We start from the raw sequence: 16,881 nt of genomic DNA on the forward strand, positions 1-16,881 counted from the left end.
ATTTTAGCATTTACGTCTTGGTTTCAATATCACAAAATCTACAACTGTCATCATTGGTGTTTCCCTGATGTTATTAATCTCTGACCTACATGACTCCTCCTCTTACAAGATGTGTTTATTATAATGTTATAGAGCATTTACTACAATGTAATGTCAGCTATTTTCATCCAACTCGGCAGACTGTTTCCAAGACTATTGGAGCTATTTGGAATGAAAGGGATCTTGCACTCAATTCTGAAATTCATGTGGGACTTCAGACTGAACACAAGGCCTGCTGCAGACGATACAGAGCACAAAGAAACAACGTTTGAAATCCTTTCTCGATCAACGTTCAGTTTCACATGTTGGTGGCTCATGTGTGGGGATGTTTCCTGACTCAAACAGAGCCTGGAGTGTCACGGAATTTCAGTCCCTCTCTCTCCTGATCTTAACAGTCTTTGTCATCAGCAGACGGGCTGACATCACCTGATGAGTCAGGTTTGCGCAGGAGGTTTTAGAGAAACCATCGGAAGAGCTTGGTGGATCTCCGTGTTTCCAGTCCTCCTGAAGGGCTGCGTGCAAAAACAGTGCAAACTTCCGAGGATGGACAAGGAGTCATGCAGAGTGGGAAACGGATGAGAAATACTGAATCACGTCGGAGAGGAGGGCAGTGAAGAGGCACATCATTACGCTGAGCTTGACTTTTAGGCCTACGTCCTGCCCGTCAAAGTGGGTGACAGAAGACAGAACAAGACACAAGGAGCTGGGGGAACTCGCAGATCCTACAGCCGCATGTTTGTAATGGAGTTCATGAATGAAAAGATTTGATCAGTGACCCAGGATGTGCGTTCAGCAGTGAGGAGAGCTGGTGGGACTTTAAAGACCACAGAGGTGACAACATCGTCTTTCCCCATGAGTCACGGCAAGCATGGTGTGACGCAGGCAGGGGCCGGGCAAACCGTGACTGCCCCAGAGGGCGTGGTGACAGGAGGACAGCTTCCTGCTGGACAAGTGCACTCAATCACCTCTGACCTCACGGGTCACTGCCGCCTAGTGTCTCTCTCGCAATGTACACACACATCCCATTTCAAACACCAGACCAAACTGCAGTACAAGCAATGGATTACAGATCATACTGGGACTGGGAATGAGACTGGAACTGAGACTGGGAATGAGACTAGGATGGGGAGTGTAACTGAGACTGGGACTGGAATTGGGACTGCAACAGAGACTGGGACTGGGAAAGAGACTGGGACTGAGATCAGAGCTGGGGCTGGAAAGGTGGAGGTGTAGTTGAGGCTGCCTCTCCCCTGCTGCAGCTCATCGGTCCTCACCCCAGCGAGCTGCCTGCCTCTGCCGAAGGCGCCGTGATCTATCCCTCTCCTGGGCTGGGCCGAGCGAGCGTGTCGGGCACGGGGTACTGCCGGGAGTCACGATCTCGGGGCCTCGTCTCTTCTCTTCAGCTGAGCCAGAGCCCCAGCAGGGGAATTTTCTGACTGGTGTCGGTGCTCAGAATAACAATGCAAATAAAGCTAAAAATAGCCCTGACAGCCGCTCTCCCGGCCTCCTTGAGCTTTGTGGTGGGGCTGGTTTCCGTTCCTGAGATGAGTTGGCTATTATTCTTTAAAATGAAAAACTACAAAGGTAACTAGAAACCCTGGGGAAATTCCTGTGCTCGCTGGGTGCTGTTTTTCTCCAGTTACCCTGTGGCAGCTACACAAAACCTCTGTCTACCATGAAACACCAGGTCTCAGCCTTGGCTTTATTGCAGCAGGCTTTATTTCCTACAGGCGTACATCATCACAGAAAGAGCACAGTGCAGCAGAGCTCGAGAGCCAGGGCACTGCCTCGGATCTGCGCACTGTGGAAGACACAGCATGGCACAGGCTGACACAGCTGCCAGGGCCAAAGAACTCCACTCGAACAGAGAGGTACAGCAGCACGTAAGGACACCAAGAACAAGACAAGTCACATAAAACCAAACATTCTGGGAACATCAGAACAGCCCAGTGGCTGATGCGCCACTAGCACAGAGACAGGTAGAGGGGTGACCCCAAGGTCACCAAACTCCCCTCCACCACAGTGCACAAGCCCAGCAAGTGCCAGGACCACCACCACACTGATGGTCAATTAAATACTTCTAGAGCCGGCTAGAGCAAAATTCTGCAGCAGAGCAGACCAGAGAGGCTACAGGCTAAGCATCTGTGCCGCACTGCAGAGCGGTGAAGTTCACTCCTGGGGTTAGCCCGGACCTTCCGGACATGATCTGAATCAGCTGTTGACTTAGACGGCTTGTGTCCCACTCTGTCCAGACCGTTACTCATTAAGGACTGGACCAGGAATGAATACCACAGTTCTCCCAGAACTGGCACAGATTCAGTCCAGGGTTTTCATTCTAGAGCTCTTGAATACAACATTGAACAAATTCCTTGGTTAATTGAAGTTCCTGATGATTTTCAGTGGCCTACAGAACAAGCTGGGCTGTAGCCCCTCTGGGCTGGAGCTGTTCCAGCACTGTGCAACTAGAACGATATTAATTAATTCCAACCTTTCATTTCCACCATTTAAATTGAAGTGAGACACATGGTGCATGATGGGGAGTAGAACTCGACCCCGCTAAATACAATTCAAAAAGCTGCACAGAAATACCGATAACTTAAATCTCAGACTGACACTAGTGTACAGAACAGGAGAACACAACCCAGGTACAGAACAGGTGAACACAACCCAGGTACAGAACAGGAGAACACAACCCCGGTATACAACAGGTGAACACAACCCCGGTATACAACAGGTGAACACAACCCCTGTACAGAACAGGTGAACACAACCCCGGTACACAACAGATGAACACAACCCCGGTACACAACAGATGAACACAACCCATGTACACAACAGATGAACACAACAGGTGAACACAACCCAGGTACACAACAGGTGAACACAACCCAGGTACACAACAGGTGAACACAACCCAGGTACAGAGGTTTATGTAGCAGCTTGCTCACAAGATACAGTGCTATAGGCTGCTCCCAGTTTGTGTGCCAGTTCAGCCTTACGTCTCCTGGATGAAGTATTTCTGGATGTCACTGGGTCAGATTCCTGGTACTTCTGTGTCTCCTGGCGCAGTGTGGATTCCTGTACGGCTGGGAAAGCCCCAGGCTACTGCCGAGGCCACGTCCCCTGACACCTCCCAAACCGTTTCATATCCATAAAAACCCACAGCAGACCCACACAGAAGACTGGGCGAGACACCACCAACATGCACACAAAACAGAGCCGGGCGGAACGTCATACACTGTATGAGTAAATCTTCCGGCACTGGCCCTGTCTGCCGAGAGGACACGTCTTCCCAGAGCTTCCCTGGCACAACTCCAGGGCTCCGGAGCCACAGTCCTGCAGGGTTCCAGGTCTCTGCCTCTTTGACAGCGTCAAACCAATGAAGTCCAATTAAGGCAACGCCCAGCTCAATTAGGTCACTCAGAGCAGAGGAGGGGAGAAACCTGCAGGTTATGGTGTTTCCCCCGAGGGCCTAGAGTTGTGCACCAGTGATCTAGTGGAAGGAGTGAGTGTACAACACACCCAGAAGAAGGATTACAAACCGACGATCACAGTTTACCCAACAACACTGACCAAACTTTAAAATAGTGAGTCAATAAACATGCTTCAGATACAGGACGCTAAATTGATTCCTGCGAATGCACAAAAGACTTTGGTGGTATTACTGTACCTCTGCTTTAGTCCTATAGGTTGTTTAATCTGACTCCTTAAGTCACAGAAATAGCTAATGTTCTGCATTGCAGAAGTGCTGAAGAATGAAAATTCATACCGTTCGTGTTAGTTTGTCTTCTGAAACGACAGAAATAAGGCGCTAATTGTTCTGCTCAGTGAAAATTTGTCATTTCTCCTGCAGGAAAGGAAACACCCGATTCCCTTCGGCCAAAACAACCTGTGCGAAGCAGCCCAGAAACAGCGAGTCCCTGCTCTGAGAGGACAGGCAGGACAGAGCCCCATCGTGCAAACACCAGCACTGCCAGTCCGTGTCACTTCCCCACAGCCAGCCGACTGTGAAACAGTGCCCCCTGTGGCTGCCCCTTGAGCCTGCAGTGTTACCAGCAAGAGCTGCCTCTGTGTGTCCTTCCTCCTACACCAGCGCCCACACCAGCGCTCGGGGCACTCTCTTTGGCGCTAGCATGGGCCTGTGTTGGTTCTCTGTAGTGCCGGTCCAAGACCAAGAGGGCACTGTTCAGGAAGGGCACGTGAACAGGCACACAAGCAAATTACTGCTGATTCTGAACCTTAACATGGGCCTGCAGAGCACAGGCCACAGAAGACACTGTCTCCGGGACCTGACAGAGGACAGAGGACAGGTCCAAGACCTCTACCTGAGACATTTCATATGATGAAAACTCACATATACGTATCTTTCTCATGTATCCTTTTTTTTGCATTGCAAAAAGCACAGACACATACTTTAAACACTATTGCCAAACAGGTCTCTGTTTTGCTACAGAATAAGACATCTTTAAAATAAAAAAAATTCAGTAACCACATGAAGAGATTATAAATATCTTTTAACTTCAGTTCACATTTGTTGGTTTGCAGAAGTGCATGAAGGTCCCATTCCACACGTGGACACCCCGGACTTCAGGAGTGGCTTCTGGAATCGAAAGTGTCAGGAAGCAGGAGGAGGCCAGACAGCTTCACCTCCTGCAGCGAGTTAGGAGTGAGGATTCCTGTGGGATCGCTGCTGGTCAGACTCACCTGCGCGAGCCGGGCCGATCCCAGCGGTGGTGCGTGGGGGTGGGCGAGAGGACGAGAAGAGGGGGCAGGACATGGCCTGTCACGGTTTGCCCTGGTTCGACTTGACCAGGGACGACCGGCTGCTGTCCCCACTTTCCTCCACCGGCCTGCGGCAGCTGCCGTCTGGGGAGACGCGGGAGGGAAGAGTCAGGAGGCAGGGCGGGCGCCAGGAGCTACTGCTGCTTCCTCTCCTCTCCAGGCCCCGCCCCCAGCGAGCGCGGTACTCCTGCCTGCCCCTTCATACCAACATACTCACCCCAGCTGGCTCCAGCGCTCTGACAGACACCTCCAGCCCCGCGCGTGAATACCCTGCACCCAGTGGGGCTCTTTACAGGAGTCAGAGACTGCACTCCCAGACTCATTTCACTCCAATAATCTGCTTCCCTGTGAATTACTATTCTTTTTCTGTGACAACTTATAGGATTTTCTCATATAAATGAACAAAGGGCATAGACATCTACACAAATCTGTGTGCTCAGGTGCTACATTATTTTCTTACAGCTCGAGTGCTACACTATACTATTCCCTTATAGCTCATACGCTACCTTGCGCTCACACAGCTCGTCTGCTGTAATGGTCTCCCACCTGGGTTTATGAAGAGCTTCTTCTTCTTCTTGATGCACGGCCAGATGACGAGTTTGCAGGAGGTGGTGATGACGATGACCAGAAGGACCAGCGAGCTGATGAAGAAGGCCAGCATCAGGCCTGCGGTGGGAGGGGGAGAGACGGCGGAGGTCAGAGTGGGGGGTCGCAGGTCCGGCGCAGCGGCGGGGGGCAGGAAGGGAGAGGACTTGCCCAGTTTGAAGTCGCTCGCGGCTCCTGCCCTTGGCGTCGTGGCGCTCCTGCCGGGCGCGCTGCTGGCGCCCACGGTGGAGATGTCCGTGCTGTGGCTTTGTCCAGAGAGGCCTGGGACTGGGGTGCCAGGGGACGACTTGGGCGCACTGGGATCGTCGCCGCAGACCACATCCGCCTCCCTCGAGCCTTCCACCCTCACCTGCTTCGTTCCACACCTGGAGCAGGGCATGGACAGGGGGGTCACTCTCACAGAGCTGTCCGCAGGCGCGGGGAACGTCTGTCTGCCCTGTCCTTCAGTCCAAACTGCGGCAGCCTCCCAGCGGTCTGTCCCCTGAGGGCCAGGCCTGCGGTCACGGAGGGCTAGCTCTTTGCAGACACAAAGAAGTGGGGATTTTGCAGTTCTAAATGTCTGTCCTTTTCAGTCTTGAACAGAGGAAACTATGAGGGAGAAGGAGGAGAATCCTCAAAGGCAACCCAGCAGACTGAAATATTAACTAGAGGGCACCTGCAGTAACTTGAGGCAAGTGCAGTTAAAACCGAGGGTGGTGGGAGTGTGGAACAAGCTACTCAGCCATGTAGGTAAAGCCGATACCCTGGCTTCCTTCAAGGAATGGCAGGATCATATCCTGGGATCACTGAGCTACTAATGACAAAACGGGATCCACTGGGCCAAATGGCCGCCTGTCATTTTTTAGCCTTTCTTATAATCTTCTGTGGAGACACACAGCTCAGACTGTGGGAGGCTGAGGCACTGCCGAGCTAGTGGTTTCAGCTAGCTGAGCCCAAGGGGGTACAGCAGTGTCACTGCAGACGGCCCAGCAGGCCAGTCCAAGCTCCAGCCTGCAGACGAGCTGGAGAGTGACCGACTGCTGGCCCTAGACATCATCTAGGACAGCAGAGCTGCCTGCGGGATTCCAGAGGCGGGAGTTCTAGATCGGAAATTCAAGGCATTTGCAAGCAAAGCTGGAATTTGATACATACTCTGTCCATTTAATGCACTTCTCTCCATCAGTAGAATAAAATCCGTCTTTACATGGAACACAACTTTTTTCTGGAACACAAGAAAAAAACAAACAGTTCTGTTAAAGCACATGGCTGCAGAGGAGTGGATGTTCTGGAGGTACTGGAGTAGTGAAGCACTCTGCAGCCTCAGCTTCTCCTGATCCGCGTTCTCCTGTCCCGAGCAGTACCATAACAGTGTGGCACGCAGAGGGGAGAACAGTCTGCGGCCAGGGTGCTTGGGATCCCGAATGATGGATTGGGCTGTATCGCGGCAGCGGATGGATTGATGGTAAAGCGCATCTTATGATCCTCTGTGCCGTTGCCACAGCCCTTGTAGTGCATCTCTGCCCTGCATGGTAGTACTGCTGTACCACACAGTGAGGAAACTAGTGAGGACACTTTCTATGGTGCCACAGTAAAAGTTCATGAGGAGCTGCTTCCCCAAACTGCATTTCTTTAAGCAACATAGAAAGTGCAGGCGCTGTTGTGTCTTTTTCAGACTGGCTACTGTGTTGTGAGTCCAGTCCAGGTCGGTGGAGATCTGCAGGCCGAGGAACCTGAAGCAGCTGACAGTTTGCACTGCTGTGCCCTCTGAAGGCCGAGCTGTAATCAATAAACAGCATCCTAACATAGGTACCCCATCCGTCTTCTAGAGCAGGGTGAAGTGCTAGAGATATGGGCGGTAAGCAAACTGAAGTGGGTCAAGGGAGTCTGGGATAGAGCAATTTGTATAGGACAAGACTTGTCTTTCCAGGCACTTCCAGACCACTGGGTGGTAATCGTTCAAGCGAGTTACCTTGGTCTTCTTGGGTAGTGGCACAACTGTGGTTTCTTAAAGCACTCTGGTACAACTGACATGGACAGAGAGGGGTTAAAAATGTCTGTCTAGGCAGGAGAAAGCTGGATAGCTGACCTGCACAGGTTTTAAGGACATGAGGGGAGACACCATCTGGGCTGGCTGCTTTTTGGGTTCTCACTCTCTTAAAGGCTCTAAGCACCTGATGGTTAGAGAGCTGTAACACAAAGTCCCCTGGTTCACTGGGAGCCTTGATAGCAGCTCAGTGTTCTGAGCCTCAAAACGGGAGGAGAAGGTGTTCAGCTCATCTGGTAGAGATGCTTCAGTGGAGGAAATACCGCTGGTGTTGCCTTTGTAGTTCGTGCAAAAAAAAGGCAAAGTCGAAAATGTGGAAAAGCTGATTTTAGGGAGTCTTGATTAGCTGCTAATAGAAGAGTACGTGTGAACTCCAGGTCCTCCGGGCCCTGGGCTTCTGTCACAGGGGTGGAAATTATTTTGCACTCACATGCATCATACAGACCTCCCCTCCCTGCAATGCTGAGGCAGCTGTTGAGTTCCCCAGGGTGTGCAGAGCTGGGACACCGACAGAAGGCAGTGATGCTGGAGCAGCTGTGTCTCCAGGTGTGTCAGTAGGAGGTGTGTCTGAAGGTGTGTCAGTAGGAGGTGAGTCAGTAGGAGGTGTGTCTCCAGGTGTGTCAGTAGGGGTTGTGTCTCCAGGTGTGTCAGTAGGAGGTGTGTCTGAAGGTGTGTCAGTAGGAGGTGTGTCTGAAGGTGTGTCAGTAGTAGGTGTGTCAGCAGGTGTGTCAGTAGGAGGTGTGTCATCAGGTGTGTCAGTAGGGGTTGTGTCTCCAGGTGTATCAGTAGGAGGTGTGTCAGTAGGGGTTGTGTCTCCAGGTGTGTCAGTAGGAGGTGTGTCTGAAGGTGTGTCAGTAGTAGGTGTGTCAGCAGGTGTGTCAGTAGGAGGTGTGTCATCAGGTGTGTCAGTAGGGGTTGTGTCTCCAGGTGTATCAGTAGGAGGTGTGTCAGTAGGGGTTGTGTCTCCAGGTGTGTCAGTAGGAGGTGTGTCAGTAGGGGTTGTCTCTCCAGATGTGTCAGTAGGAGGTGTGTCTGAAGGTGTGTCAGTAAGAGGTGTGTTTCCAGGTGTGTCAGTAGGGGTTGTGTCTCCAGGTGTGTCTGTAGTAGGTGTGTCAGTAGGAGGTGTGTCTCCAGGTGAGTCAGTAGGAGGTGTGTCTCCAGGTGTGTCGGTAGGAGGTGTGTCTGAGGGTGTGTCAGTAGTAGGTGTGTCAGTAGGAGGTGTGTCTCCAGGTGTGTCGGTAGGAGGTGTGTCTGAGGGTGTGACTGGAAGTGTTTCTGCAGGTATGTAGTGAGCCCTTACCTTTGGCATCCATTTCATATCCTTTCTGACAGGTGCAGGTCTCATTGTTAGAGTCTCGAGAAGCAAACCCAGGCAGACACTTACAGATGGCATTTCTCGTGCGCGTGCAGGGAGAAACTTCTTCGCTGCCTTTATCTGCAGGAAAAGAACCTCTGTGTTAGACAGACAAGCAGACGTTTTTCCTGGAACAGGTGGAGAGCATTTGGAGTTTGAAGCCTGCACCAGCCGGGACTGCGGGAACTGATGTGGTCGGGCCCATGCAGACCCAGGGCGCTGGTTCTGATCCAGACCAGCTCTTTGGACTGAACCATGGCAGCCCGGGGGCGAGCCTGAACTGAGCCTGTTAGCTGTGTGTCTCTGGACCAGTGAGTCCGAGCGGAAGAGACAGGCGACCTCTGGGATGGACAGCCACACCGTCCCGGACCGAGGAAGAAGAAGAGGATTGGCTCTTACTCTTATTGCACACCGAGCACTTCAGACAGGTCTTGCTGTGATTGGGCTTTGGCTGATAGCGGTCATCTTGGCAGGGCACACAGCCATCTTGCTCATAAGATCTCTTCTCACCTGGAAGGACACAAGAAAGTCAACACGTCACTTCCCACTGCCAGGCGCACTCACAGGACCAGAGCACCTGCTGGGACAGGGACGGAGAGGCCAGGAGGAGGAGGACACTGATCACAAAACATGATACATCATACAGCCAATTGCTCAAACTCCTCACAGGCAGAGACAGTCAACCCAGCAGACCTCTTAACAGGACACAAGAGGAAATTACATGCAGGTACATACAGATGAGAAAAGGAGGCACTTTACACAAGGGGTTGCAGGGGTCTGTAACAAGCTGATACCTTGGCTTCCCTGGAGAAACAGCTGGGGGAGATCCTGGGATCATCTAGTTTCTAGCTGCCCACCGGGCCTGTTTGTCACTTTGCACATGTTTCTAATGGACAGTGTCTCAGATTGGCAGGACAGACTGAAAATCCAAGATACTTAACTTAAATAACAGCTAACGCATCCCCAAAGCAATGAGCAGCTGTGTAATAATAAACTTTAAAAGAAAACTGGATCTGGAACCTGCTTGTGTAGCAGGCAGGGATATGTTCACAAACATCTTGATTGACACTGGGATCTGTTTGTTCAGCACAGATAAAAGATTTCCTTTGAAAGAACAGTCTGCAGGAGATAAGAATCTGACCCACATTTCATAGTAACAAAGATTGAATCAGACGTGATTAACACCATGCAGCTCGTCACAAACCTTTCGAAAGCTGAGCGCTAGACGCACGGTACAGCGAAGACGGAGCAGAACGCACACTCTGGAGCAGACACTGAAACAGCCTTGCACACCTCCAGTCAAGAAGACTTGCTCTCCGCCTGGTCTTCCCAGCAACACGGAGAGAGACTCCCCGGGACAGGCTGAGCCCTGAGATCCCAGTTGGACCACTGTAATGCTGTTCCCCTCGGTCTTTACAGGCCTCCCAGGTTCCAGGCCACAGGAGGTGTGAGGTGCCCTAATATTAACAGTGTGGGGGTGTCGTGTCTGAGGGGCGCTGGAGGAGGGAGAGGTGTGTGACCATCGATCGGCTGCACCAGTGCTCCCAGCCTCCTCTTTTTTCTTCTCTAAAGTCATTTCTCCAGATGCGCAAAGGAAATGTAAAAAAGAATCTTCTGCACACCTACATCATGTCTTGCAAGATTTGCAGGCTTCAACAGGAAGGGGGAGTAGAAGATGCTGCAGAAATTCCACAGCAGCCTCAGCATGTGGGCAGGTCAAGAGCTCGGCCCCCCCGCGGGCAAAACCGACTGCTTCTCCACACACTGCCTGCGCAGCCGGCTTCATTAAATGCTGTATGACTGTAAATTGAATAATAATGCTCACCTGACACAGCCAGGCGGTGTTTTAAGATAAAAAATTGACAATACCAGCCCTTCCCAGAACAAACCTGTGGCACCTCTGCTTCCTTAACTCCATACTCGTCTGCTTATTAATGTGCTCCACAGACGCTCTTAGCCAAATGGTGAAAAATTACATTGAGTGTAAATATAAGCATGAGTTACAATAATAAACTTAATAAAGTTAAGTTAATAAACTTAATAAAGGACATCGATGCTGACTGCACTAATGCAAACTGGAAGAGCAAGTACAGTACTGAGACAGAGTCCAGTGTAGGCAATGAGCAGCGCTGGGGACAGTCTCCAGTGTGGACACAGAGCGCCACTGGGGACGGTGTCCAGTGTGGACACAGAGCGCCACTGGGGACGGTGTCCAGTGTGGACACAGAGCGCCACTGGGGACGGTGTCCAGTGTGGACACAGAGCGCCACTGGGGACGGTGTCCAGTGTGGACACAGAGCGCCACTGGGGACGGTGTCCAGTGTGGACACAGAGCGCCACTGGGGACAGCAGTGCTGGGAACTACCTGTTGGTGTGTTTTCCACTGTTACTTTTAGTGGACTTAGCAAGTTACATTACCAGCTTGAAAATTAAAGTTGATGTGAAAATAATTAATATCAAGATCATTTAATGGCAGCTGCAAGGCAACTGTAACCAGATCCTGTGCAGGGATGGAGTGCAGGAATTATATTGTACCTCTGTATAACACAGAGGAAGGACTACAGCCACTACAGTACATCCCACTGAGGTCCGGGTCAACACACAGCAATATTCAGTAACGCCCAGTGAAATCAGAGTAAAAACATAGCAAAACGTCGTAAAGCTCTGTGTGCACAGTATGGTGCAGTAAAGCCCAGTATGAGTGTAGCAACAGTGCAGTAAAGCGCAGTGAAGGCAGCAGTTTACAGAGGCAGGCTGGTCCGTGCTCAGAGCATCCTGTGATGTAAGGTGTGAGAAGGGTGTGAAACTCCCCTCCGGAGTTCCAGCCCTCATGAGAGGAGACCCCTGCTACACCGAGATCAGTCAGAGAGGCGCCGAGCTGAGCCCCGGGTCCGAGCAGCAGCGAGGAGCATCCCCGTGTTGAGACTTGAGGCAATCAGAGTCGCGGGTTCGAGCTCGGAGCTCGGGCTGTGGGACAGAGCCTGGCGATGCCCACTGGCATGAGGGCGAACACCTCAGGCTCTGCCTCACTCAGCCCCCTCCACACAGAGCCTGGCCCTGAGTCTACGCTGCCAGCGGGGTCTGCTGACCAGACCACCCTCTCCGCCTCTCCGGGGGGCCCACCTGGGAATTATCCCAGTGTCAGCTTCTACACTAACTGGTGTCATTATGGTCTGCGCTGCTCCTACTCGTTTGGCCAGATGCCGGTGCCTTCAGTCAAAGAACTGCTGCTCTTCTGGTCCCAGGGCCCGTGAGCAGTTTAATTCAGCCAGCACTCAGAGCACTCAGGTACTGTGTGCTCACCGGGCCAGTGCTGCTCTGTGTCGGACAGGGACCGGACAGCCCAGACGATGACCAAAGGCCCGTCCGGACGAATCAGAGAAGAGCCTACCTGGCTGGCACAGCGGCGTGCCCGCGGTCCGCTGCAGGTGCCCCAGCAGGAGGAAGAGCCCGGCGAGCTGCAGTATCCCAGAGCGCAGGGGAGCCATGCTGTTCGCACGTTGTCACACTGCACTTCCTCTGCTCTGCCAGCGGGACAGCCGCCCGTTTTGTCTGCCAGGTGACATCACGCAAACCACAGATCTTTTTTTAAGCAGCTCTTACGTAATGGAAGGATGACATCAGATCACAGCAGCGACAGAAAACGCAGTAAGAGGTCGATACTGAAAGGGCCTGTGAGATCAAGAGAAATAAGCCACTAGCTTTCATCAGTTGTTTTTCTCACACAGAGCAAGATTACAATGAGGGACTATAAATTCACAGATGTATTAAAGAAGCAAACATGATCGAGAACATAATTAAGACATGCAGCCTAAGAAACCCAGAGAAGTGCCTGATGGGAGGTCCTTGTGCTTGTGATTGCGGGTGTAGGAGCTGTGTTGTCTACTCTCCTGCTCTGGGGCTGTGGAGCACGTACTGCTGACCCCACTGCCCGTCCACTGCTGTCCGGTCAGCCCCTGTTCCACTGGCTGAGCAGACCAAACACCTCTGAGTTTAGAAAGCAGTGCCCCTCCCAGCAGCACCCCCAGAGCAGTGCTGGGGGTGCTGCAGGCTGGGAGGAGACAGCACCGAGAAGGGGGGACCCGTGCCCCAGAACCCTGCGCCAACAGGCCCTCTGCTCAGCCCTCTCAGTCAGCAGACCGAAGAGAGCTACCTCACTGCCACTGCACGACCAGATCACAGATCACGGCAATACCCCCTCCTACAAAAGCAGCCTGTCCCAGAGAAACACTGAACATGTTTTAAAAGAGCTTGAAAGCAAATGTCATGCAAAAGCCAAAAATAGAAGGCAGATAGACCTGATGACGGTGAGCCTGAAACCCCCGGCCGCTACTTTCCAGAACCGCTGCTGTTCCACTGCCGCGCCTTCGGGGGCAGCGTGGCGCGGAGCCTTGCGGTGAGGCGAAAGGTCATGGAGGTGCCTGCAAGGACACCCCAGCACAGCTGCGCCCACATGGCAGGGACAGAGGACCTGGGTTTTGACGCTGAGACAGCTGCGTGTCTTTCATCTTGCGCCAGGCTTGAAACCGCGGGCTGAGAACACCAACTCAAGTGCAAAGGCCAAGCTGGGGTGAGTGGCATGAGCACTGCTCCTGCGTGCACCCTGATGCGCCAGACCCCTCTCTCCTCTGCCCTGCGCCCCGCCAGCCGGCCGTTTCTGTTCACTGGGGAACCTCCTCCTTGCAATACACTGGTCAACTGCCCTCAGATTACAGCAGCTGGAAGCAGCCCTGCCAAGCTGTGAAAACGGAGACTTTGGCTTCCTCCAGCAAATGGCTGGGTGAGATTCTGAGATCAGTCTGTTACTAATGACCAAACGGAACAGATAGGACTTGTTTGCAACAGGCTAATGTTGTTTTTCCTCTGGCATTGCCTTTAAATAACAGTTTACACTATATATACTGTATACTTACAGACGTCTGGGAGCAGAACTTTAACTCTTTAACTCTTCTTGAGTGGCTGAAGGAAAGTGGCTTTGTTCCCCCGTAACAAAACTCCACATTAGCAGCCCACACACTCGTACCGTATGTTCATCTCCCTGTCAGTCTGGTGGGTCACCTGGGACCTTGCGGGGACAAAGGAGGAGCAGCTGAGTGTCCAAAAACTCTTTCCAAAATCCAGAACTCTCGCTGAGTCTCTCTCCCTGCTGGTCCGTCTCCAGGAGCTGCTGCCTGCCTGCAGGGTCTCTTCTCTCCCTGCTGTTCCATCTCCAGGAGCTACTGCCTGCCTGCAGGGTCTCTTCTCTCCCTGCTGGTCCGTCTCCGGGAGCTGCTGCCTGCCTGCAGGGTCTCTTCTCTCCCTGCTGGTCCGTCTCCGGGAGCTGCTGCCTGCCTGCAGGGTCTCTTCTCTCCCTGCTGGTCCGTCTCCGGGAGCTGCTGCCTGCCTGCAGGGTCTCTTCTCTCCCTGCTGGTCCGTCTCCGGGAGCTGCTGCCTGCCTGCAGGGTCTCTTCTCTCCCTGCTGGTCCATCTCCAGGAGCTGCTGCCTGCCTGCAGGGTCTCTTCTCTCCCTGCTGGTCCGTCTCCGGGAGCTGCTGCCTGCCTGCAGGGTCTCTTCTCTCCCTGCTGGTCCATCTCCAGGAGCTGCTGCCTGCCTGCAGGGTCTCTTCTCTCCCTGCTGGTCCGTCTCCACGAGCTGCTGCCTGCAAAGAAGACTCCTCTCTGCTTGACTCAGCTGGTTCAGCCGGAGAGTCAAGCCCCTCATGACACAGCGCTCTGGAGACCAGGCGAGTCACCGCCTTGCTCCAGCTTCAGGAAATTACGTAGCACAGCCTTTCCTTCTTCGCCTGGGAAACAGCAGCCTTTATAAAAAGTCTCCAATTTTTATAGGGCAGGGCTTGTGTGAGTCTCTCTGACGATTGCTGACGTCACTGGCCTCAGTTCTCTCTGCTTTAGGAAGGAGCCGCAGTCAGTGTGGTGTGTCTCTGTCCTCTGAAGCATAGCAGCAGGAGGGAGCCCAGCTGGGCGAATAGTTCACTTCACTCGCAGAGGACCGACGAACTCAAGGCGCCGATCCCTTCCTGTTCCCACGCCTTCCCCGAGACCTGCACCTCTGACATCACAGGTGATTGCACTTCCTGTCAAAAGCCAGTAACCTTTGGCTCGTGGCATTGATGTCCTACTGCTCGGGCATCTGTGCTAGTGATTCAGGATGACCCAGCGTGTAGAGATACAGGGAATCCCCCTGGAGGCAGGACTTGTGTTGACCAGCAGACCTGGGCAAGGTTGGGGTGATACAAAGCAGGGTGACTGGACTGCAAGTATTATTGTTTAAAAAGGCTTTAGAATGAGAACAGAGCACGATTTCGGTCTTCCTGAACCCGAAGTGAACACCCATCAGTAGATGCAGTGCCCACGCATGCAGAATCACTTTCTCAGAACTGGCCAGTTATGGTTAGCCACGGTTGATTGCTGTGGTTAGTCTGCAGTGCAGTGTTTTGTATCTAAACTGTGTGAAGGGGAGCTGAGGCCTGCGAAGAGGCATGAGTCACTGAGGGACAGTCCTACAGTGCACTCCTGGTCTGAAAAAACAGACTTCATGAATCACCTCTTTCTCAAAGAGCTGAGACCTTCACGTGACGGTGTCTGCATCGAGACAGAAAAGTTGACTAAAGGAAAGTTGTCTCGTCCGAAGCACAGTCATAAGGCACTGAAACAACCGACACAGAACTCCTACACTCGTTCTCAGCACAGGCCTGGTCCAGCCGAAGTCCTGCTACATTCACTGGGCCTGCCAGGACACAGCTGGGGCTCCTGGTCTCCATTTCCGGGAAGTTCCAGGATGAGATTTCCTTGCAAAGAGATTCAAAACTCAATATCTGGCTCCTCCGTGATACGAGTACCCATGGTCATGCTGCGCCCCTGTACCTACTGCAGGTCCTGCATGATGGCCGCTCTGGTTTATCTGGGACTACAGCCTCCGTGCCCGTGTGAATCTGGGGCAACTGCAGCTGGGCACAGTGGGCCGTCCTGTACCTGCTCCCGGGTTCGAGCTACCCTGTGCTGAGGAAGTGAACAGGCAAGGAGCCGCAGAACCAGCATCCTTGCTACTGCTGAAACGCACAAAACACAGTTGACTCTTCAACTGCAGCACATCTGACTGCTGTTCAGTTACCACTCTGGAGTGCAGAGTTGCCCTCAAAAGAAAATGGGAAAAAAGTCTCTGCATTCTCCCCGTCTCTGCTGCCTGGGGATGTGTGTGCTTTTGCCACGATGGGGGGGGTCGCGGGGAGAGCCAGTGTGCCTCTGCGCCCCGAAACTCAGCAAACCGTGCTTTGCTGCCATAAGAGTACTGCAGAAATTCAGCTTGGCTTCAGCCTCATGGCACGCCAATGTTTCCCGTCCAGAGATCCTGTCCTGGTGCCGCGCGTGGCGGGGCAGACAGCGTACGTGCAGACCTGCGGGAGGCTGGGCCCTGCGCTCGCCGGCCTCTCTGAGTCAGCAGGGTTTATGGTAATCTAACAACAGCAGCGCCGCAGGGGGTGAAACCTCTAACAAACGCACTAACAGGAAGAGAAGAGATGCTAACAAAGCAACACTGAGAAACCACAGGGCCCCTTGTTTACGGGCTCTTACCGTAACAAACCCTCACCTGATCACTGGTAGCTTCTTGGCAGCTGGGTAGGTGTGATAGCGACAGCGACAGCCCGCTCTTTTTCCAGGCATGGAAACCACGGCTGTGGCCGAGGACGCCAAGCCGGTTATCGATCACAGCGCCGACCCGAGCAGGCCGGCGCCGGCCCCGCTGACACCAACTGACAAACAGCAGGACGGAAAACGTCACGCTCGACTTTCCTCTCCTGGCCCGAGCCGGAGAGAACTGGGTGTGAGAACCTCTGACGCGCGTTGACGCAAACCGCAGAACGCGGAGCAGGCCGAGCCGGCCAACGAGTGGTCTTCCTCTCGAGAGGTCGAGAAGCCCCCTGGGAGAGAGTGTAACTTGGGACGAGCTTTCTAACACCTCAGTGTGCAGAAGCCTGGAGAGCAGGTACATCTCCCTTTGTACTCACAAGAGCCCCAGGCGAGCACGAGAGAAGCACGAGAAGAGCAGGAGGAGAGCACGAGACGAGCACGAGAGGAG

General features: G+C 53.0%; 1 protein-coding gene across 4 annotated transcripts; it reads right to left on the bottom strand.

Annotated features, from left to right (window-relative positions):
- Nucleotides 1-1,740: 1,740 nt before the first annotated feature.
- On the bottom strand, nucleotides 1,741-14,675 carry LOC148642239 (tumor necrosis factor receptor superfamily member 9-like). 4 transcript variants are annotated; one of them, XM_088616924.1, is made up of 8 exons: nucleotides 13,718-14,675; nucleotides 12,196-12,356; nucleotides 9,204-9,314; nucleotides 8,751-8,885; nucleotides 6,559-6,628; nucleotides 5,578-5,792; nucleotides 5,328-5,487; nucleotides 1,741-4,905 (listed from the first exon to the last, which is right to left on the bottom strand). In XM_088616924.1, exons 2-8 carry the CDS (start codon nucleotides 12,290-12,292, stop codon nucleotides 4,740-4,742), a joined length of 954 nt encoding a protein of 317 aa, XP_088473050.1. In that variant the 5' UTR covers nucleotides 12,293-12,356; nucleotides 13,718-14,675; the 3' UTR covers nucleotides 1,741-4,739. The 4 variants fall into 4 exon arrangements, with proteins under 4 accessions (XP_088473050.1, XP_088473048.1, XP_088473051.1 ...); XM_088616922.1 differs by having other exon boundaries at nucleotides 12,196-12,476; XM_088616925.1 differs by having other exon boundaries at nucleotides 5,368-5,487; nucleotides 12,196-12,476; nucleotides 13,718-14,657.
- Between the last annotated feature and the right edge of the window lie 2,206 nt (nucleotides 14,676-16,881).

Source organism: Lepisosteus platostomus, chromosome 23, assembly GCF_059453375.1.
Source record: "Lepisosteus platostomus isolate fLepPlt1 chromosome 23, fLepPlt1.hap1, whole genome shotgun sequence".
Taxonomy (NCBI): Eukaryota; Metazoa; Chordata; class Actinopteri; order Semionotiformes; family Lepisosteidae; genus Lepisosteus; species Lepisosteus platostomus.

Bases quoted from the DNA above. Each gene is read 5' to 3' on its own strand.
- LOC148642239 (XM_088616924.1), bottom strand. From the start codon at position 12,292: ATGGCTCCCCTGCGCTCTGGGATACTGCAGCTCGCCGGGCTCTTCCTC. The intron at 9,315-12,195 runs GTAGGCTCTTCT...GTGTCCTTCCAG, and splicing joins CACGCCGCTGTGCCAGCCAG to GTGAGAAGAGATCTTATGAG. The intron at 5,488-5,577 runs GCAAGTCCTCTC...CTCCCACCGCAG, and splicing joins CGCGAGCGACTTCAAACTGG to GCCTGATGCTGGCCTTCTTC.